Source organism: Canis lupus, chromosome 18 (genome assembly GCF_003254725.2).
Source record: "Canis lupus dingo isolate Sandy chromosome 18, ASM325472v2, whole genome shotgun sequence".
NCBI classification, from domain to species: domain Eukaryota; kingdom Metazoa; phylum Chordata; class Mammalia; order Carnivora; family Canidae; genus Canis; species Canis lupus.
In genome coordinates this window covers 38,466,386-38,487,584 of record NC_064260.1, presented here as the reverse complement: position 1 = coordinate 38,487,584, position 21,199 = coordinate 38,466,386, and the positions used below count along the sequence as shown (strand labels likewise).

Genomic DNA, 21,199 nt, shown 5'->3' with positions numbered 1-21,199 from the left:
CGACATCTAGGTCGGCCAATAAGACGTCAAAGCCCCTTACCTTCCGCAACGTCCAATCAGAGATCTACTTCCGGGCGCGGAGGCGGTGCATCCGAGGCCAAACCCAATGGAAGGCTCGCTGGTGGAAGGGGCGGGGCCAGACCTACAGACGCCGAAGCTCCGCGGGCGCCGCAAAGGCCGGAAAGATGGCGGTCCTGGCACCTCTAATCGCTCTGGTGTATTCGGTGCCACGACTTTCACGATGGCTGGCCCGACCTTATTATCTCCTGTCAGCCCTGCTTTCTGTTGCATTCTTACTCGTGAGGAAGCTGCCCCCTCTCTGTAGCAGTCTCCCCACGCAGCGCGAAGACGGCAACCCGTGTGACTTTGACTGGGTGAGCGGACCCCGCGACCTTCACTGTCCCTGCTCCCCGAGGTTGCATGCGGGAGCCTCGAGGTCCCGAGCCCGTCGCGGCCTCACAGACTATTAGAATGTGGGGCCTGGAGCATCGTCGAGCCTAAACCTCTTCGTGCTTCATTGAGATGGGCAGACAGCGGGTTAGCCTGCACGGCCGCCTGGCTCTTAGGATTCTGGAGTGCAGGGTTCTTCCCATCGCCCCGTTCATGCTGGTCAGCGGCCGTACCCAAACTCGCCACGTGTCCAGTATTTCACAGGGCCGCCCTTTATGTAAAGCTTCTGGAGGAGCTGGTGAGGTATAAACAAGGCGGGTCGTGGTGCCCCCGTTTAACTGATGGAGAGCTTGACCTCGGCGTAGTCGCCAGGGAGCCCACCGGTGAGGGACTGCGACCCGCAGCCACCCCTGCACGCTTTGGCAGCCGTTCCTGGATTCAGTTAACACTCCCAGGGCGCGCGTTACCTGCTAGGCCCGCTGCCGCATTCCGAGGATGCAAAAACATCAACACAGGCGTTAAGCCCGCTGAAAAGGAATCGTAAAAACAAAATTGTAAAGAAATCTCCCTTGAGACTTGCTGTCCTCGAGTAGGTGCGGAGTAAAAGGAGTTGAAGCTCTGCGCGCCCTGCTGTACAGCAGCGGGTGTGTTCTGCGGGAAGGGAAGGGGGGTCAACCTGAGTTTTCGTCTTTTTTTTCTTCCCCAGCCCCCAAAGTGAGTCTTGACCTTTACCAGAACCCACTCCCTTATTTTGTTCCTCCATCCCTTGTTAATGCTTTCCTACATCCTCTGTGCTTTCCCAGACACTATGACAAAAAAAGCTCAAGTGTAGCCATGCTTGTTTAGAAGTTCCTATTTTTTTTTTTAAGATTTTATTTATTTATTCATTAGAGACACACACACACACACACACACACACACACACACACACAGGCAGAGGGAGAAGCAGGCTCCGTGCAGGGAGCCCGACGTGGGACTCGACCCGGGGTCTCCAGGATCATGCCCTGGGCTGAAGGCAGTGCTAAACCGCTGAGCCACCCGGGCTGCCCCCAGAAGTCCCGATTTTTACAGTGATTCCCCCCTTATCTGAGGCAGGTGGGGTGGTGGATCGTCATTGCAATACCCACCCCCTACCACCAGGGGTTGCCTGAAACCCTGGTTAGTACCCGACCTTATATATATATATGATGTTTTGTCTCATGTACATACCTGTGATAAGTTTATTCACAATTTAGGTACAGTAAGAGATTAACAACAATAACTAATAAAATAAAGCAGTTTTAACAACATAACACAATGAAACTTACGTCAGTGTGGTCTGTCTCCCTCAAAATATCTTATTGTACTATAGTCATCCTTATGATGATGATGATATCAGATGATGAAGTGAGCTGAGTGACACAGGCATCATAACAGCATTAGGCTACTGTTGACTTTCTGTTGATAAGTCAGGAGGATGATCTGTTTCCGGACTGTGGTTGACTGCAGGTAGCTAAAACCACAGATAAGGGAGGACTACTGTATTCCATACTGATTTAACCAAAATGGGACTCAAAAGATATAAGTGGGTAGTAGTAAAGATTTTAGTTAAGTGTAGAGATTTTTATTTTATTTTATTTTTTTTTATTTTTATTTTTTTTTTTTGAGATTTTTTTTTTAAAGATTTTTATTTATTTATTCATGAGAGACACAGAGAGTGAGGCAGAGACATAGGCAGAGGGAGAAGCAGGCTCCCCATGGGGAGCCGGATGTGGGACTCCATACCAGGACCCCAGGATTACGACCTGAGCTGAAGGCAGTTGCTCAACCACTGAGCCACTCACGTGCACTGTGTAGGGATCTTTTATATAACTAAATTCACTGTATACTCTCATTTAATAATATGCAAAATACTGGAACTTTTTGTATTTTACTATTTCCCTGATAGAATTTTTAAAAATTAATTACATAGAGTTCATAGCCAGTGTTTGTTTTCCTGGAGAAGCCATGTTTTACTGATTTACCTTAGTGACTGGGAAGTTAGGATATTAAAGTAAATAATGTTAGCAATAACAGGTAAATAAAAATAACAGGTAAACACGGAATTTTCAGTGACATGACAAAAGTTTATTTCTGAATGAAAAGAAAGATGCATTTTGTGCTTCCTATATATGTTGTCTTTCAGAGTAAACAAATAATTGGTAAGGGAATGTTGATTTCTTAATAGTCAAATCTGGGCTAATAAATATGGAAGGATGGATAAAATTTAAAAATCCTTTAGCAGGGATCCCTGGGTGGCGCAGCTGTTTGGCGCCTACCTTTGGCCCAGGGTGCGATCCTGGAGACCCGGAAAAAAGATGTGGATTTTAATCAAGCTTTTAGATTTCATTGCCACTTTACAAGAAATATGGGAGATAGAAAATCATCAGAAGAACACATACCAAATCCAGAAAGCAGGAAAGTTGACAGTACTAATGATTCAATGTCTTCAGGAGATAGGTAGAAAAGAATAGATATCCTTTAGAGATAAAGGAATACCAAAGAGGGCAGCCCCAGTGGCTCAGCAGTTTAGTGCCTTCGGTCCAGGGCTTGATCCTGGAGACCTGGGATGGAGTCCCACATTGGGCTCCCTGCATGGAGCCTGCTTCTCCCTCTGCCTGTGTCTCTGTCTCTCTGTGTGTGTCTCTCATGAATAAATAAATAAATAAATCTTAAAAGAAAAAAAAAAGGAAGACCAAAGAAACACTTCAGCCAAATGTACTATGTGGATCTGGCTTGCTTGTTTCTAATTTGAACAAACTGCACAAAGACAATTTGAAATTACTGGGATCATTTGCATAAGGACAGAGTATTAAATGACAGTAAAGAATTATTATTTGTGTTAGGTGTGATAGTGGCATTTTGGTTTGTTTAAAAAAAAAAAAAAAGGGCAGCCTGGGTGGCTCAGCGGTTTGGTGCAGCCTTCAGCCCAGGGCCTGATCCCAGAGACTCAGGATCGAGTCCCGCATCGGGCTCCCTGGATGGAGCCTGCTTCTCCCTCTGCCAGTGTCTCTGCCTCTCTCTCTGTGCCTCTCATGAATAAATAAAATCTTAAAAAAAAAAAAAAAAGTCATCCCAGAGTGTCTGGGTTGGTCAGTTGGAAGAGCACATAGTTCTTGATCTTGGGGTTGTAAGTTTGAGCCCTCATTGGGAGTAGAGGTGACTAAAAAAAATAAAGATAAAAAACCGGGGGTGGGGGCTTCTTTAAAAAAAAAAAGTCCTGGGATCTCTGGGTGGCGCAGCGGTTTGGCGCCTGCCTTTGGCCCAGGGCGCGATCCTGGAGACCCGGGATCGAATCCCACGTCGGGCTCCCGGTGCATGGAGCCTGCTTCTCCCTCTGCCTGTGTCTCTGCCTCTCTGTCTCTCTCTGTGTGACTATCATGAATAAATAAATAAAATCTTTAAAAAAAAAAAAAAAAAAAAAAAAAAAAAAAAGTCCTTTGGGTGCCTGAGTGGCTCAGTAAGTTGGTTGACCCTACAGCTCTTGATTTTGGCTCAGGGCATGATCTCAAGGTGGTGAGATGGAGCCCAACAATGGGCTCTGCACTGGGTGGAGTCGGCTTGAGGTTCTCTTTCTCTCTCTCTCTCTCTCTCTCTCTCTCTCTCCTCTCCCTTCCTCTCCTTCCTCCATCCTTCCCTTCCTCCCCCTCTCTCCCTCCCTCTCCCTCTGTCCCCTCCTTTAAAAAAGAGTCCTTATTTGTAAGAGATAAACACTGAAATATTTATAGGTGAATTGATACAGTTAGTATTTGCTTTAAGTTTCTCCAAAAACAGTGGGTAGCATAGATAAATTGAAACTGTTTTGGCAAAATGTTACTGTTAAATCTGAGTAGTAGGGATTTATTAAGAAATTGTCGGGGAAGAAAAAAATTTTTTCCTCTACCTTTCTGAGACCTTGGCTTAACCCCTGTAATAAAAGACATTAAAAACAAAAGATAAACAAGTTTATTAACATGTATACCTCACGTATGCATGGGAGATACCCAGGGAAAATGAATGAACTCAGAGGTGGATTAGAACTCTGGCTTATATTACGTCCTCAACAAAGAGCAATATATATTTGGAGAAATGACTGGAGAAAGGAAAGAAGTTTTAGGCTTCCAAGGAGGGCAAACTGTGGGAAGGTAAACTAATGGTAGATAAAGGCTTGTTTGTTAGTTTCCTCTGGCGCTGTCTCCAGGCTGATAGGGTCTCTCTAAATTTGTCTCCCTTGATTAACTTTTGTCCTTTTTGGTAGAGAAGGATACTTTAAAAAATTTATGTTGTGCTTCGGGGCACCTGGGTAGCTCAGTCAATTAGGCTTGTGACTCTTGGTTTTGGCTCAGGTCATGATCTCAGGGCCTTGAGATTGACCACGACATGGGGTTTCCAGCCCAGCTCAGAGTCTGCTTGAGATTCTCTCCCTTTTCTTCCCCCTCTGCCCCTCCCTGTGCTTGTGCGCATGCTCTCTTTCTCTCTCAAATGAATAAGCAAAATCTTTAAAAAAAAAAAAAAAAAGAGTCCTGCTTTTAGAGAAATAGAGGGAAGGGAAGGAGCTTTTCTTGTATCTACTTCTTTTTTTTTTTTTTTTTGTATCTACTTCTTAATTGCTTTTAGGCTCACAGTTATTATGGAGGATAATCCAAAATAGCATATTTTAGGGTGGCACATTCTGCTACTATTTAGTATCCTCTCTATCCTTATGTATGTTTGCACTTTTCCATGATACAAAGTTTAAAAACAAGGAACAAACAGGCAGAGCAACCAGAGAGGCTCTACTTCATATTGGTACATTTGGAATCCAGGCTCATGCTGTCTCACTTTAAGGCCTTAAGGCCATGCCAGCATCCAGCCAGCCAGCAGATGAAGACAGGAAGCTGGAATGCGAGGACACACGCTTTCTAACTGCCTAGCACAGGCATGGCACATTGCTTCCACTCACATTCCACGCAGGAGTGCTAGTCACACAGCGCTACTTCGATGCAAGTAGACTGAGGGAGTACAGCTGCAGTGTGCCTGGGAGGAAAGAGAAGTTGGGTATGGCTTATACACAGCCAATCTTTGCCATCGGGGTCTTCTGTGTAACCACAGGTCCTTTCTTTTTTTTAAGTTACCTTCCCACATTAAGTGCCAATTCTAACCCAATTTCATTTGTGAAAATGTGCTACTTTCTGCTCAGGTACACTTAGTAAGGTCTGTCGTATTCCCTAACTCCCATTTACGTGTCTTATTTCTAAAGCTAGTCAGTTACTTTTTGTTGGAGATGATGCTAAAAATCCAGGACCTAGGTTCCCTGACTTCTACCTGTATTTTGTAGTTGATTGGTTTTGTGTGAAAGAGTGATATGGGTCCCTGTATTGTAAACAGAAAGGTCTGGAAGGCCTCAGATGGTCTACTCTCGAGTTGCCAATCCCCTCATGCTCACTCCCACAGGGGGTGCATTGCAATCTTTACTCTTTGAAATTACCTTGTTGGTATCTTTGTCATGATTACCATCCATCTCATGGACCTTAGAGTCTAGAAAGTGAGAAAGAACTGGAAGCTGAAGGTGCTGAAAAGGGCCTTCTAAAGCCCTGAGATGCCTCTTTCAGTTCTCAAATCCTATTAAAGGTGCATGGATTATCACTATGAATATTGGATGGGAAGGAGTGACTTAATGTAAACAGAACCCCAAAAGCAGAACAGCCAGATATTGTACTAATGGGATATTACAGAGGAAGTTTCCCTTGAAAAATTTTATTTTGCCGGGATCACACTGAGTTGGTTATATTGTCTTACAGTTTTATATGGGACTAGACTTTATGCAGTTCTTTCATACCCATGATCTCATTTACTCCTCCCAGTAACTTTTTGAGATAACTAGCATTCCATGGAGGAAACCAAAGCTCAGGTTAAATGATGTACTGGAAGGCACCAGACAGTTTATGGCAGGAGTGGGTTGAACCTGACTGGTGTTTTTCCCACTGCATCTTCACCAACTCCAGTTATTTCTTTGTTGGTGCCGTTCCCAATCTGGATCTCAGTTGGTTTTTATTCCATATTGGGCTCCCTTCCCCAGCTAAAGCATCTGGGTTTATGGCATTCCTGTCACTTTGATTCTGTTCCAGAGAGAAGTAGAGATCCTCATGTTCCTCAGTGCCATCGTGATGATGAAGAACCGCAGATCCAGTGAGTTTAGCCTGCTCCTCGGTTTCTCGGGCCTCATGCCCTCCAGAGGTGCTTTCAGTCTCGTTATGAGAGGGGCATTATTTGGTGAATGAGTCCCTCATTCCACGCCAGGGCCGAATTTGATCTTGGACTTATCCTCTTCCCCCCCTCTCCCATTTCAAAGTACCACAGGAAGAGTGACAAACAGGATATGGGAGTATGCAGCCCAGCCTGACCTGTGACATCTTTGTGTTTCAGTCACTGTGGAGCAGCATATAGGCAACATCTTCATGTTTAGTAAAGTGGCCAATGCAATTCTTTTCTTCCGTCTGGATATTCGCATGGGCCTGCTTTACATCACACTGTGCATAGGTAAGGAGACTGGTTGTGCGAACCAAATTCCAACCCCAGACAGGTCTCTCCATACCCTTCTTCCATATCTTGTATATAATTAATTATGTACGTGGCTCAGGTGATAAGAATCTATGGAAATTTTAGGAAGAAGGGAATGTGTCAGTGGTCTGCATATGTCCACAAAGTGTATTCTTTGGTGCCTAAAATCTTTGAGTCAGTTTGAAAGTAAACCCCCTGGGCAGCCCCAGTGGCGCAGCGGTTTAGCACCTCCTGCAGCCCATGGTGTGATCCTGGAGACCCTGGATCAAGTCCCAAGTCGAGCTCCTTACATGGAGCCTGCTTCTCTCTCTGCCTGTGTCTCTGCCTCTCTCTCTCTCTCGCTCTCTCTCTCGCTCTGTGTCTCTCATGAATAAATTAAAAAAAAAAGAAAAGGAAAGTAAATCCCCTGCTGCAGGCCTTTAATATGTCTCCTCTGACATTTTTTTTTTTTTCTGTGTTTAGTGTTCCTGATGACATGCAAGCCTCCCCTGTATATGGGCCCTGAATATATCAAGTACTTCAATGATAAGACCATTGATGTGAGTTCTCTTCCTTTCTTCTGTTTCTTGGTCCCTTTTGGGTGATTTTGTAGCTGTGCTTTTTACTCACTAGGGGTAACTTCTTCAGAGTAGATGTCAAGGGCACTGTGGTTCGTTATTGGAGCTAGGGAGAGAGGGGAGAGAAAGCCAGGGCCAGCAATTAGACGCTTAAGTCTGAACTTTTCTGGGAACCTGTGTGATCCAGCTCACTGTTTCTTCCCTGTGTGTGGCAGGAAGAGCTAGAGCGGGACAAGAGGGTCACTTGGATTGTGGAGTTCTTTGCCAATTGGTCTAATGACTGCCAGTCGTTTGCTCCCATCTATGCTGACCTCTCCCTCAAGTGAGTACTGCATAGGGACGGATGATGGAAGCAGAAGTGCTATACTTTCCCTCTCATTGTTTTTGGCTTTTTCTTTTTTCTTTTCTTTTCTTTTCTTTTCTTTTCTTTTCTTTTCTTTTCTTTTCTTTTCTTTTCTTTCTTTTCTTTTCTTTCTTTTCTTTTCTTTTCCTTTCTTTTCCTTTCTTTTTTTCTTTTCTCTTTTCTTTTCTTTTCTTTTCTTTTTTTCTTTTCTTCCTTTCCTTTCTTTCCTTTCTTCACGTTGCAACCAAAGGCATTTCTCCCTGCTCCCCAAATATCTGCATTTCCAGTTCTCTTGATCCATTTTCTTCTTTTACTGTGTTAAATTAAATAATATATTTTTCTTAGGTACAACTGTACGGGGCTAAATTTTGGGAAGGTGGACGTCGGACGCTATACTGATGTTAGTGTACGGTATGTAAGGGTCTGGACAGAGGGTCTGAGCATAAGTCGTTTTGAGTAGTGTAGATAGATGCATTTACAGAGTACCTTCTGGGCCCTGTAGGTACAAAGTGAGCACATCACCCCTCACCAAGCAGCTCCCGACCCTGATCCTGTTCCAAGGTGGCAAGGAGGTCATGCGGCGGCCACAGATTGACAAGAAAGGACGAGCTGTCTCTTGGACCTTCTCTGAGGTATCTGAATGAGTGAGTGGCTTGGAGAAGCATATGGAACAGTGGTGGGCTTTGGAGGCCAACTTGGGTTTGATTGCTGGCTCTGCCCCTTGCCCACTAGTTGTGAGAGTGTGGACTAGTTAACCAGATTTCATTCATGAATTCGCTCAGCAAATTTGTGCTTCTACCGTGTGCCAGAACTTCTAGTACCAGAGAACAGTTATTAAGATTCCATCTCAGAGGCCCTAGTCAGTATAGTCTATAGGCCTGAGGTTCCTTGGCAGTAAATTGGAGAGAGTAACACTTGCATCACAGGGTCGTTTTGTGGAGTATATTAAATAATATAGCTGTAATTCTTGGCATGGTGATTGTCACATAATGGGTATTTAATTGTACAGGGTTGACTTGTCCAGGTACCCAAAAAAGGAGAGTTAGGTTAGAGTAGATTTCTGTCTTTTCCTTCCTTCTTTTCTAGACTGTGTCTAAATACTTCTTACTTCCCAGTAAGTACTTGCCAACCAGAACCCTGATGTGTGTACGCACACCTCTTTTGTGCAGGAGAATGTGATCCGAGAATTCAACTTGAATGAACTCTATCAACGGGCCAAGAAGCTATCAAAGGCTGGAGATAATATCCCCGAGGAGCAGCCTGTGGCCCCCACCCCCACGGAAGTACCAGATGGGGAAAGCAAGAAAGACAAATAGAATCCCTGCCTTGTCTGTGCTTCCTCACCTTTGAGGCCCTGTCCCTCCTGTAACCACAAGCCTTGTGTGAGGCCTGGGCCTTTTATTTATGTTTTCTCCTTTGGCTCTACCTGAGTGGGGCAGGGTGCTGCTTCTGATTTTAAAGAGGCTTCCAGGGAATTGACAGGCACCCTCCAGGAAGGCCTCCACTGCTGTGGCCAACTTTCACTGGAAGAAGGGAGAAATCTACAATGGATGAAGAAAGGCTTTCCTTCCAAGCTTGGGTCACTGTATCAGTTATGGTTACCACTCACATGTCCCCACTATGCTGTGTTTTCATCTCTCCTCTCAGTGGACCTACACAGTCTGCTTAGATTACATTCAACCTAAAACAGAAGACCCCTGGGTATGGAGTCTGCACCAGGATTTTCCCCTCAAGGACCCTTGCTGCTTTAGGCACTTCTGGCTTGGTCTGTGGCCTTCATTAAAAAGTGTAAGACTAACTTTGTCACTGGTCCCAAGGAGACACTTTTAACCACTGAGTGTACTCATTGGAGATAATATTGAATAATAGCCCTGTTTTTTGGGAGTTTGGGAGGAAGGGGAATAGGTTTGAGACCTTCGTTTGTGTGGTAGGGCCTGGAGGAGAAAGCCCTTGGGCAGGAATGGGGTTTCACTTACTCCCCCACCTACTCCCAACACCCAGTAGATGGTTTTCCATAATAAACTGGGATTTCCTTTTGATTCTGCCTTTGTGGGTTCCTCGCCTATTAGAAAAGCCTGGCCACTGCATAGGGAGTGCCTGTCTCCTCACCTGCTGGGCTTGGTCCCCAGAATCGGGGAGGGATGGGAAGGCAAGTTTCTCTAATGCTAGAGAGTACTGACTTCACCGAGTTAGGCTGGGAGTTTGGTTTGGGATTGGTCCGCGGTTCCTACGGAGCAGAGTGGCGGCGGGGGTGGGACTTGTGTGTGGTCGTGCACGCTTTTTACCCCGACGGAAGCTTACTGAAACGCCTGTGTGAAGCCAGGCTTCTTTCAGAGCTGCTTGTCCGCGCTCCCCCGCCGCCGCGGGCGGAGTGGTTGTGCCCAGGCAGCCCCGCCTCCCCCCGCGGGCATGTGCCTAGAGAGCTCCCCTCCCGCTGTGGGCGGAGTGGTTGTGCCCAGAGAGCTCCCCTCCTACCCCCCCCCGTAGCGGGCGGAGTGGTTGTGCCCAGGCAGCCCCGCCTCCAGGCCGCGTGTGCGCCGGCCACGCTCGGTGCGCCCCGGGGGAGGCATTGTTCCGCTGGCGGGCTTTCTGGCCTGCGGTTTGGAGCTCAGCGCGTGGAGCGGCGTTGGCCGGACCCCTATTGCCGCCCAGGTCAGCTCGGCTCCAGGCGCCATGGCTTCTCGCGGGAGGAAGCGGAAGGCCGAGGCGGCGGGGGTCGCGGCGGCGGAGAAACGGGAGAAGCCGGCGAGCGGCAGGAAGGCCGTGGAGGAGGCGACGGTCGTGATCGAGCATTGGTGAGGGGCCCCCGGAGGCCCGGGGAGGCCCGGGGAGGCGGGCCGGGGCGCCGCACTCCGAGGCCCCCGCCTCCGACCTTCCCCTTTTTCCCCTAGCACGAGCTGACGCGTCTACGGGCGCAACGCCGCGGCCCTGAGCCAGGCGCTGCGCCTGGAGACCCCGGAGCTCCCGGTGGAGGTGAATCCGGCCAAGCCCCGGCGGGGCAGCTTCGAGGTGACGCTGCTGCGCCCGGACGGCAGCAGTGAGTGGGGCCCCGCCCCGGGGAGCAGGCGGGAGGGCCTCGGGCTCTGGGGCACATGCTGGCGCATCCCGAAGTGACTTCGTTTCCTTGGTCTTTTCCCAGGTGTGGAGCTTTGGACTGGGATTAAGAAGGGGCCCCCACGCAAACTCAAGTTCCCTGAGCCTCAAGAGGTGGTGAAGGCGCTGAAGCAGCACCTTTCGTAGGGTGTTTGGGCAGAAGTCCTCGTGCTGAGGTTTGAAGGGGACAGGAGGGGTGGATTGGGAGTATTTGCGAAGCAGCCCTCGAGGTGTCCTCACCTCAGGCAGCATCTACAACTTAGAACTCCTCTTGCTCAGGTTTTCCCGTTTGTGCTGGTAGAAAAATAGAAATCGGCCACAAAGTTGTTTATTCTTAAGGTGTGAAGGACTATAGAAACGCAATTTGTGCCCTTTGAAGATGAGGTTATTACTCTGGGGGGTATGGACCCTTTTCATCTTTGTTAAATTTATTTTGCACACCTGTGGCAATTGTTTTTCTTTAGCTGGTGGTGTAATAAATCCCACCGGTTTCCTCGTTTGTGAGTTAGTCATTGATAATGTCCAGATTTTTCTCCTTCCTTTACTGGCAGAGTCTTTGTGTAACCTCATGTGTGCTTACCCCTACCCTACCTTCTTGTGTTTTTTGTTCCTAGGTTTTCTGTTAAATCTCATGTAAAACCTATGGTTGTGTCACTCGTGGCCCCCAAAATGTAGTGGTTGGACATGTTAGGCACCTGATATAGTGAGTGAAATATACAAGGAGGATGCAATCCTTGAAATCTCCTGGGTTTGTGGGTTCTGAGGGTGGGCAATCCTCTGGCTTTAGGATTGCTTGGACCCCTTCTCTAACCTTTTTCCTCCCCCCATCATTTCACAGCATATCCCTGGTGATGTTGGAGCATTTATGACGGAACATGGCCAAACTTCAGTCATGTACCTGAAGCCATGGTTTCTTCCCTCCAGAAATGATGGTTCATTTGTGAGGCAGCCCTCTAGTAAGGCAATGAAAAGTTCTTGGTTTGTTTAATAAAAATTGAAATAAAGTATTTGAAAGTAATAAAACTTAATCTTATGGTAAGAGTTGGACAAAACCAGCTCTTAGTGGGATTGGCTCCCCTGTGTTTTTAATATTCTGAGGTCACAAATTAACCTGGAGTTCCTAGGGTCTGTGGTAGATCATGTGAAATACTTGCCAGAACTGTTGGGGGGGGGGGTGGGGGGGGGTAGAAATCTATTTTCTAAAAAGCATGTCTTTTTCAACTCACTTCTTGAAAGTTATGATGAAGTGGTCTTTTTGGCCCCTACAGACATTTGGCTAGACTTGCCATGCTGGACTGAATAAGCCACACACATTAGATATACAAAAACGTTCTGTTACTTTTACCCACTTGTTCCATCCCAGCACTGTTTCCCATTTTCTGTTTCACAGAGGGTATTCTCATTTATTATTAAATTAGCAGTGACTAGATGCCTCCTAACTTAGAAGACCTGGTGTTGGTTATTTTATGACCCGGTAGAGTTGGGGACCACACAGTTTATAATTTCACTTGTTTATCGCTAACTGGAAAATAGATTACAAAGAAATAAGATGGTTCAAGTTCATAATTTTGTACCCATGGTACTAGTTTTGCTTGGCTCCCAAAGCCTTGGGGGTGAGGGGAGAGGAAAGGACATAGAGAACTACAGTACACTTGCCTCTTTTGCTAAGAGGACAGGGCATGTACCAGCCTCTGCCATTATACCTTTGCTAGCAAACATTTCCCACCCTCCCACTGCCCCTAACCTGTACTCCTGTTCTACGTTAATATGTCTATCTCTGTGTCTGACTCTGAGGAAGGGTCGGGCCACACAGAGGGAATATCAGTGGGCACCAGCCTCCCCTCTAATGTCCAGTCCACCACATCAATCTCTTCCTCTTCGGAGCTGGCAGGAAGTGGGTCCAACAATTCAGAGTTGCCAAGTAGCTCCTTGCCTGCTTCTGGAGCAGGATATAATACCTCATCCATACTTAGGGACACTTCTGGCCTAGTGTCCATCCAGTTTGAACAGGGAGGTGAGAGATCCTCATAGGACCTTTGGGGAAGGTCAAGAGAGTCCATGTGAAGCTTCTCTCTCTGACCATCCAGTGGTTGGGAGCTGGTAATTTCCAGATCTGGAGTCCAAGAGCCTCCTACTGAAAGTACCTCCCCTTCACTTACCTCAGAGGGTAAGACAAGGGGGCTAAGGGACTCGATGGGCTCTTTGTTCTCAGAGTGCATGACAAGGGGGCCAAAGGGCTCAATTGGCTCTTTGTTCTCATCAACCGGTTCTTTTTCCAATCCTGAGAGCTCCCTGGGCCAGAGTTCCATGTCTGGCAAACACCATTCCTCCCCTTCAATCCAGTTCTTTCCTGTTTCTGTCAGGTGATAGCTAGGGGTCCTGCAGCCCTCGGCTTCAGGACTTTCCAGAGACCCTATGGGTGGCTCAATGTCTGAGCCACACAGCATGAAGTCTAGGATCTCTTCCAGTTCACTGGTGGCAGCAGCACTTGTGATACGGTACTCCTCAGCTTCGCAGGGCTGCCCCAGCAGGGCTGTGTCAAATGCATAGGGCTCTCGGCAGTCAATATCCAGCCCAGGTTCCTTCCCTACCAGCTCTAGACTGGACCCAAACTCGGATTTCACCACTGGGTGGTCTGGGGAGTGGGTAGCAGATAACAGAATGTCTTGTAGCCTAGGGCACATGGGGGAGTCCTGACACAGGTCTACCCTAGCAGATGATGTTTCCAGCTCATTAAGTGAGGATGGCTGAGTACTCGCAGGCTCTTCTGGGTATTGAGATTCTGGGATCTGAGGGCTATCTTGAGAGTTTTTGAGGGGAGGGTCTTGTACCACCTCCCAGCATGTTCCATTGACAATTTTCCGAAGCTTCACTCTTCCAACCTGCCCCTCTTCTGCAGAGTCTGAGTTAGGTGCCCTGACTTCAGGGCTCCTCTTCTTGCTCCCACCTGTCTTTCCAAGACCAGATGGGCTTGGGATGCTCTGTAGAGGACTAGCTCTCCCTGGTTTCTCCTTGTCTTCTGGTACTTTATTTATACTCTTCTGCCGCCAAAGACGCCGGCCAGGGACTGTGGGTACTGAGCTGGGTCCGCTTACCATGCTGGAAGGCTTAGATGTACAGATATCAGGAGATGGCTTTGAGCGACTCAGTCTGATCTTTCTGGGCAATAGCCGCTCATCCACAGAAGGGTACATACTGGGTGGGGAAAGTGCCGTAGGAGCAAGGGCAGGGTCACTCTTACTCTCTTTCGGTCCCTGGCTGTGGCCTGATGGTGAAGAACACTTTTCTTGTGGAATTGGGCAAGCTCTGGCCTTCTTCTTGAGCAGAAGATTGCCGGACAAGTTCTCTGCATTCTGTCTGTTGCTTTTCTCCAAGGGCCCCTCCTCCTTCCCCGAGGACTTTAATCTCACTGGCCCAAGAGGACAAGGAGTCTGGGTCGCAGGGAGTGGAGTCCGAGGTCGACGGCTGGATGCCACCACCCTGGCAGAGATTGGTGCAGCACTTGGAGGCTGTAAGCACTCCCGGTTCAGTCTTCGGCCCTGGGGGGCCTTTACCAACTTCCCACCCTCTAGTTGAAGGGATTCTAGCTCAGATACACGGAGCTGACGGGCAGCAGAAAGCACATCCTGGGCTTCTTCTCGAGATACTTCCATCTCTGAGGTATATAAGAAGTCCACCAGCTTCCTCAGTGTCCTGATCTTCAAGCCCCCCAGCTCCAGCACCACCTTCCGACCCTGAGCTGGCCTCTCCCGCTCCAGACGCTCTGTGAAGAAGGGACTGCAGGCTGACAGGATGCAGCAATGGGCTGGGACTGCCTCACCTGGAAGGAAATCCAAACACTTTGTTATCTCATGCAAACTGGCATGTTCATTGGCTAAGCAGAGTCTTTACCTCCCAAATATGCTGCCCGTTCTCTGTTTTCCTTCACGGAAGTTCGAATAGGAGAAATTTGTTCCTTCTGTCTGCCTGGAACCTTGTGTCATTAGCTAACCCACTTTTTATTCTTTGAAATCTAGTTTAGACATTACTTCTTTCAGAAAGCCTTTCCCCACCCCACCCAAGTCTAGGTTAGGTGCTCCTGGGCAGAGAGAAGGACTCTAGTTATCAGAGCACTTCACTATCTATATTGTGACTACTGCTTTCACTAAGGTGAAGCTCTACAAGGACAGAGACTATCTGTCTTGCTCACTGAGGTATATATACCCACTGCTTGACACAAAGGATGGTTTCAAAATTTTTTAGACTCATGAGAGTTTTAAAATTTTTATAGAAGCTGCTTGTAACAGAATATGAGCTTTGGCTGTAGACAATCAAGGTTCAATTCTCTCCTCATCTCTTAAGCACTGTGCCAGGCATAATCTGTCCTCAGTCACCTTCTTTATGGGCACTTCCTGTCAGTTTCAGTCTCATGGCCTTAATTCCCAAAGGCTTGCTGTTGATTCCCAGGTTCTATCTCTGCCCAGATACCTTTCCTGAGACACTAAACATGCCACAGCCTGCATCAACCTTTCTATAAAGTGAACTCCATTCCCTAACCCCAAAACCTCCCATTTCTTACTTCAAAATAAGTATCCACTTTACCCACCTGCCCAAGCCTGGAAACTACAAGTCATCTTGTCAAGATTTTTATTTTTAAATAATCTCTACACCCAATGTGGGGATCGAACTCAAAACCCTGAGATCAACAGCTGCATGCTAAACTGACTGAGCCAGCGAGGCAACCCTCAAACGTTAATCTTTAAAAAACAACCCCCCCCCTATTTCTTGTCCTTTATTGCATGCCATGTGATGTACTAATGTACTATGCAAGGGTTTTACCAGTATTCATTCATTTACTCTTCACTGCAATCCTGTGAAGAAGCTGTTATTACACATGAGTAAACTGTGGCATAGCTAAGTAACAGTAGTACACCTACCACAATTACATGGTTAGCAAGTCACAGGGAGAGGATATGGACCCAGTTTGGCTACAGAGCCTATGCCCTTAACTGCCCCAAGTTTTGTAAATTTTTTGTTTATAAAGCATTTTTCTCTAATCTCAATTCTTTAGTTTTACATCACCATTCCCTTTTTTGGATTCCAAAATGGCCTATCTGTGCTCAACAATAATTCTTCTCATGCAGCCCAAGTGCTACTTACGACCTTCTTAAAACCTTTAAATACATTTCCTGGGGCGCTTGCGTGGCTCAGTCCATTGAGTGTCCGACTCTTGGTTTTGACTCAAGTCACGATCTCAGGGTCGTGGGACTGAGTCCTGCGTCAGGCTCCGTGCTCAGCAGGGAGTCTGCTTGAGATTCTCTCCCTCTGCTCCTCCCTGCATGCACGGACTGTCTCTAAAATAAATATATTTTTTAAAGATTTCATTTATTTTAGATAGAGTATACAAGTAGGGGGGAGTGGAGAGGGAGAAGTAGGCTCCCCATTGAGTAGGGAGTCTAATGCAGGGCTCGATCCCAGGACCCTGGGATCATGACTGGCGGTGAAGGCAGATGCTTAACCGACTGAGCCTCCTAGGCCCCCCTACGATAAAAAATCTTAAAAGTATATATACAAAATACATATATATACACACACAAATACATTTCTCAATGTTCTGAGGACAAGACTTACTTTGCATAACACTTCAGACCTTACACTGCTAATTTCTCTAGCCATATCTCTCATCAATACACTTCTTAGAGTCTGCCCTCTAGACATAGTGAACCACTCACAAATCGTTGGTCATATCTAAAATTCTGTACATGGTATTTTCTCTGCCTGGGAAAAATATTTCCCCACTTCCTCCTACTTCTGTTTGTCCTCCAGAGAGCTAAGAGGTCATTTTCTCCAAGAAAATCACCCTAACCCTTATCCCCCAACCTCCTCCTATCTGGGAAGGTGCCCGCTCTTGAGCTTCTATATTGGCCTTTACTTACTGCAATGTTATTATACTGCAGTTACTTGGATGCACTGGTTGTCTCAAGGTCTCCTCTTTCCATGATTTTTATACAAGGAGGGACTTTATACATGCTGTCTGCCCATGCTAGTACACCATTCTAATATACAACAGGTAATTGATCTTTTTTTTTTGGTTTGCTTATTTTGAATTAAGGAATGAATCCCAACTCTCTACTAATAGAACCAACAGGCAAGTCACTTAATTCTCTAAGCCTCAATTCACTCATCTGTAGAACTAGAACCATATATCATCTTACAAAGCTGTTGTAAGAATCAAATAAGACACTAGGCTATATACTGTACGTACTCTGCGAACTGTAGAGTGCTATAAGATGTTGGGTGTCATAATCTTTTATAAATGAAGAAAGTGAGCTCCAGAGGGATGAAGTGGGACCTGCCCATTTGTCACTTAGTTTCTAAGTACCAAAGAAAGCGAAGACTAACTCTGACTCCTAGTCTTGGGCTTTTTATATGATACCAGGCTCAGGGCGCCTGGGTGACCCAGTCATTTAGGGGTCCAACTCTTGATCTCAGCTCAGGTCTTGATCTCAGGGTGGTGAGTTCAAGCTCTGCATTGAGCTCCACTGTGGGCATGAAGCCTACTTAAAAAAACAACAACAAAAATACATACCAGACTCTATATTGATTGAACGTTCCAAGTTTAAAGGGAAGAGGTGGAAATAAACTATGTATTTTTAGGTCTAACAACAAACAACAAAAACCATCAATTTGAAGAAAAGAAAAATTAAGCAATAGCTTGGCAAGATAAAAAAAGGAAAATATGTAATTGTATTGTCTAAAACTTACATTGCGCTTAGTATGTTAAAAACACTGTTCTAAGTGCTGGGTGTATGGTAACTATCTTCGCAATCATCCCGTTGTATTATTATTATCCACCTTTTACAGAATTTCTACGCTTACTAAACTTTACAGTTATTTCCATTTTTTTAAAGATTTTATTTATTCATGAGAGACAGAGAGAGAGAGAGAGAGAGAGAGGCAGAGACACAGGCAGAGGGAGAAGCAGGCTACACACAGGGAGCCCGATGCGGAACTCAATCCCGGGACTCCAGGATCACGCCCTGGGCCAAAGAAAGGTGCTAAACTGCTGAGCCACCCAGGGATCCCTTATTTCCATTTTTTAAAAAAAGATGTATTTATTTATGATAGAGAGAGAGAGAGAGAGAGAGGCAGAGACACAGGAGGAGGGAGATGCAGGCTCCATGACGGGAGCCCGATGCGGTACTCGATCCCAGGACTCCAGGATCACGCCCTGGGCCAAAGGCGGGCGCTAAACTGCTGAGCTACCCAGGGATCCCCTATTTCCAGTTTTTAAGAGAAAAAGAGCAGTCTCATTTTCACTCTTGGAAACAGCAACTATCCTAGAAACAAACAGCTCTCTACCGAATAACTTAAAGTGCTCAAGGGGGATAATACATTTTCTTGGTTTTGTCCTCTACTCCCTGGCCCTGAACTCATTTTATCTTATTCTATAGTGAGTATTCTATAGTGACTTTTCAATTATGTCTTACCTTCTGCCTGCAGAAGGACATCACAGAACACACCAGTCTGTTGCTGGTGATGCAGCTGCAGAAAAGCTAACCGGAGAAACCGGGGGTTCCTGTATAGGATTTTGGAACTTGCAGGAGAGCACATGTTAGTCTCTGAAACCTTCTAGGTTTTCACAGATCAGATTCCTGTGGATGAGAAAGTATATTTCAGAAGAATTACTGTACCTAATTTGTTTTTCGTCTTTGAAATGATAGGAAAATCTTGTGAGATCAGAGAATAGCCACAAGGTGAGTTACCTAAGTCCAGAAAGTATGCCAAGGGTCTCTCAAGAAAGAACATCATAGTTGTTCCATGTGGGAGCTCAGAAGCAAGTGTAGATTTGAATCTCTGCTCTGCTATTAGCTTAGCTGTATAATTTCAGGCAAATGACCTATCTTTTCTGAGTCTCGCTTTTCTCACCTATGAAATAGTAATGATAACAGTACTTACCTGGTAGGGCTGTTTTAAAGATTAAGTGAGTCAATGCAGGTAAAACTGCTTAGCACTAGAAGTGCCTGGCATATAATAACTACCACTTCTAAAGCGGTAGCTATTGTTACCCTTACACCTCCTTCATTCACGTTCCCACTGAAACTCAACGCCTACAGTGCTGACAACCCATATTCTCTCCCTGGGCAACAACACACTTCTGAGTTCCACAGGTACCATCCTCAATTTCACACTTTTAAAGAAAACAATACTGAATAGAAAATTCTCTAGGAGGTTGTACACACCTCCTTTTCTTTGAGCTCACTCTTATCACACTAACCAGCAGAGGGTGCACAGTAGAGAAAACAGCTGCAGGACCGGGTGGGAAAGTCTCTCAGAAATAAGGACGCTGCCACTCTTGCTTCAGATGTTCTTGACCAAAGTGAGCCTAGTGCAGCCTGGAAATTAGCAAACGATTTGGCCTTTAGGTTGGTCACACTGGTTCACGACCTGGCTAACGACGGAGCGGGGATAGTTGGGCACTCTACCCTTCCTGATACAAGCCACATATTCTGAATTCAGGCTTACTGTGTTTCCAGCTTTTTGCACTGAAACCCCCACACTCCCCGCACAGCTGCTGTTCCTTTCCTGACATGCAGTTTTCTGTCAGGTGGCACCGAGGATCTGAACAGCTCCCGTCAAACTATCAGGAAAGAAGAGAATGGAAAGGTTAATGAAGAAAGGGTAGGCTCAATTCCAATTTCAGCCAGAGAAGGGGGGGTGGGGGCAGAGGATGGCTCTCGCGAGGCCCCACACATAGGCTCCGGGGAAGCTTCCCAACCCACCAGCAGCCGGCCTGGCCCCGAGACCCGACCTGGACGAGCTGTGCAGTCGGAGCTGCGCTTGGCGACCTCTCGGTGCTTGGGTCCTCTGCCCAGCCTGCCTTGCTTCCTCCCCAAGCCCAGCCTCGCGCGGGGAGGTTTAGCAAAGCAGCGCAGGTGGGCCAACGGCCTGAGGGTCTCCCCGTCCAGAGCCGAGGAATCGGGGCTGGCGGAGAAAGCTGGGCTTCAGGGCAGGCCCTGCAATGCTGGGCGTCCCGTCCCGCACGCTCCGGGCGCCCCGGCCCAACTCCTTTCAAGAGAGACCTCTCGGCGCGAAGGTTTCTGGGAATGGAGCGTGGGGACCCCGGAGGCCCGAATTCAGGGCTCGCGGGCACCACCAGCCGAGGCCGCACGGGCTTTGCAGCCACCCCCTGGCGCCCTCGTACCGCCGCGGGCCCCGCCAGCCGCCTGCACCGGGAGGCGGTGACAGCGAGGGCCTGAGGCCACGCGGCCCGCGCCACACAGCTCGCGCCGCCGTCCTCGCGCACGGCGCGTCGCGGGGCCCGACGTCCTTCCTCCTCCCCCAGCCCCCCCTGCTGACGTCTGCCCGAACACGTCATCCCCATTGGCCGAAGGCTCGTCGGACGGCCAATCACAGGGGCCGCAGCACTTTGGGCGGGAGGCTAAGTCTCGAGCGACTTGAAGGCCGCGCTAAGACGGGCTGCGAGAGGTAGGCGGGCGGGCGGGCCTGCCGGGACGGGTCCTCCCGGGGCTGCCCTCTCCCTCGGCGCCCGACGAAACCCCGGTGAGAAGCGGGCGAGGATGCCCCGTAGGGCGGGCTCCCGGGCGGCTGCAGGACACCACTGCCTTCCCTTTGAGGAGGCTGCCAGTAAGTGGCCCTGGCCTGTGAGAGCGCTCCAGGCTCCCCGGGGGGCTCCCCTTGCGCCTCGGTCGGGCCTCTCCGCTCTCGAAAGCTCCTCAGGCTACGGATGTTCGCCAGCGAGGCCTTGGGGTTAGTGCCTGGGTGTAGGCATTTCAGAGATTCCAGTCCCCCCTAAATCTCCGAGACCGGGCGTGACCGAGGGGGTTGCAGTACTTCCCGTGCGGAGCGGCCTCCGGTGTCCTTCCAGGGATGATCTAGTTAGTGCACTTCCTGACTGGAAACAACTATTTTCAGGGGTGAGGTTAAAAAAAAAAAAAAAAAAGTAAGTGATTTCAGGATTAAACATTTAGAGAGAATGTCAGCCCACATGACATGACAATGAACCCGGACATTGGTTCTTACCCGTTGTATGTGTTAGGACCTGGGGCCTGGCTCCCGTGAGATGCCCCGCCACGGCTCTCTAGACGAAGATGGTCAAGGCCAAAGCCACCGGGGATGGAGTGCGGTGAACTAAAGCGGGGCAGCTGCCACTGAGGCCAACGGGAGGCAGAGCCGAAGACGCTCGGGAGAAGGGGAACCTGCACAGAACGGACCAGAGTGCTGAGGTGAGCAGTGCAATGCGCTCAAATAGGTCTCTGTTGGTATCTAACGTCTTTTC

At 47.8% G+C, this 21,199-nt stretch overlaps 4 protein-coding genes across 12 annotated transcripts in view; 3 read left to right on the top strand and 1 right to left on the bottom strand.

Moving 5' to 3' along the window:
• The first annotated feature begins 110 nt into the window (after window positions 1–110).
• Window positions 111–9,866, top strand: TMX2 (thioredoxin related transmembrane protein 2). Of its 6 annotated transcripts, none has more exons than XM_025452273.3 (8): window positions 121–374; window positions 6,495–6,555; window positions 6,793–6,906; window positions 7,390–7,466; window positions 7,700–7,806; window positions 8,173–8,238; window positions 8,330–8,459; window positions 8,997–9,866. In XM_025452273.3, exons 1-8 carry the CDS (start codon window positions 186–188, stop codon window positions 9,141–9,143), a joined length of 891 nt encoding a protein of 296 aa, XP_025308058.1. In that variant the 5' UTR covers window positions 121–185; the 3' UTR covers window positions 9,144–9,866. The 6 variants fall into 6 exon arrangements, with proteins under 6 accessions (XP_025308063.1, XP_048952743.1, XP_025308058.1 ...); XM_025452276.3 differs by lacking the exon at window positions 121–374 and adding an exon at window positions 962–983; XM_025452275.3 differs by lacking the exon at window positions 121–374 and adding an exon at window positions 977–1,034.
• A 324-nt stretch (window positions 9,867–10,190) lies between these two features.
• SELENOH (selenoprotein H) lies at window positions 10,191–11,943 on the top strand. 2 transcript variants are annotated; one of them, XR_003139196.3, is made up of 5 exons: window positions 10,311–10,622; window positions 10,719–10,864; window positions 10,967–11,096; window positions 11,535–11,623; window positions 11,759–11,943. XR_003139196.3 is itself a non-coding variant. In XM_025452282.3 (4 exons), exons 1-3 carry the CDS (start codon window positions 10,501–10,503, stop codon window positions 11,065–11,067), a joined length of 369 nt encoding a protein of 122 aa, XP_025308067.3. In that variant the 5' UTR covers window positions 10,191–10,500; the 3' UTR covers window positions 11,068–11,096; window positions 11,759–11,943. The 2 variants fall into 2 exon arrangements, 1 of the variants encoding a protein (XP_025308067.3); XM_025452282.3 differs by lacking the exon at window positions 11,535–11,623 and having other exon boundaries at window positions 10,191–10,622.
• Window positions 11,944–12,120: 177 nt separating this feature from the next.
• On the bottom strand, window positions 12,121–20,109 carry BTBD18 (BTB domain containing 18). Of its 2 annotated transcripts, none has more exons than XM_035701831.2 (5): window positions 19,712–20,109; window positions 19,426–19,540; window positions 19,143–19,295; window positions 18,390–18,554; window positions 12,121–14,740 (listed from the first exon to the last, which is right to left on the bottom strand). In XM_035701831.2, exons 4-5 carry the CDS (start codon window positions 18,511–18,513, stop codon window positions 12,678–12,680), a joined length of 2,187 nt encoding a protein of 728 aa, XP_035557724.2. In that variant the 5' UTR covers window positions 18,514–18,554; window positions 19,143–19,295; window positions 19,426–19,540; window positions 19,712–20,109; the 3' UTR covers window positions 12,121–12,677. The 2 variants fall into 2 exon arrangements, with proteins under 2 accessions (XP_035557724.2, XP_025308052.3); XM_025452267.3 differs by having other exon boundaries at window positions 19,178–19,295.
• Window positions 20,110–20,959: 850 nt separating this feature from the next.
• CTNND1 (catenin delta 1) overlaps window positions 20,960–21,199 on the top strand; it is a 53,913-nt gene continuing 53,673 nt past the window's right edge. The window contains exon 1 of one of the 2 annotated variants that reach the window (XM_025452256.3): window positions 20,960–21,146. The gene's annotated coding sequence lies outside the window, so the exon portion shown is untranslated. The remainder of the gene's footprint in view (window positions 21,147–21,199) is intronic. The other variant, XM_035701828.2, reaches the window with a different exon arrangement.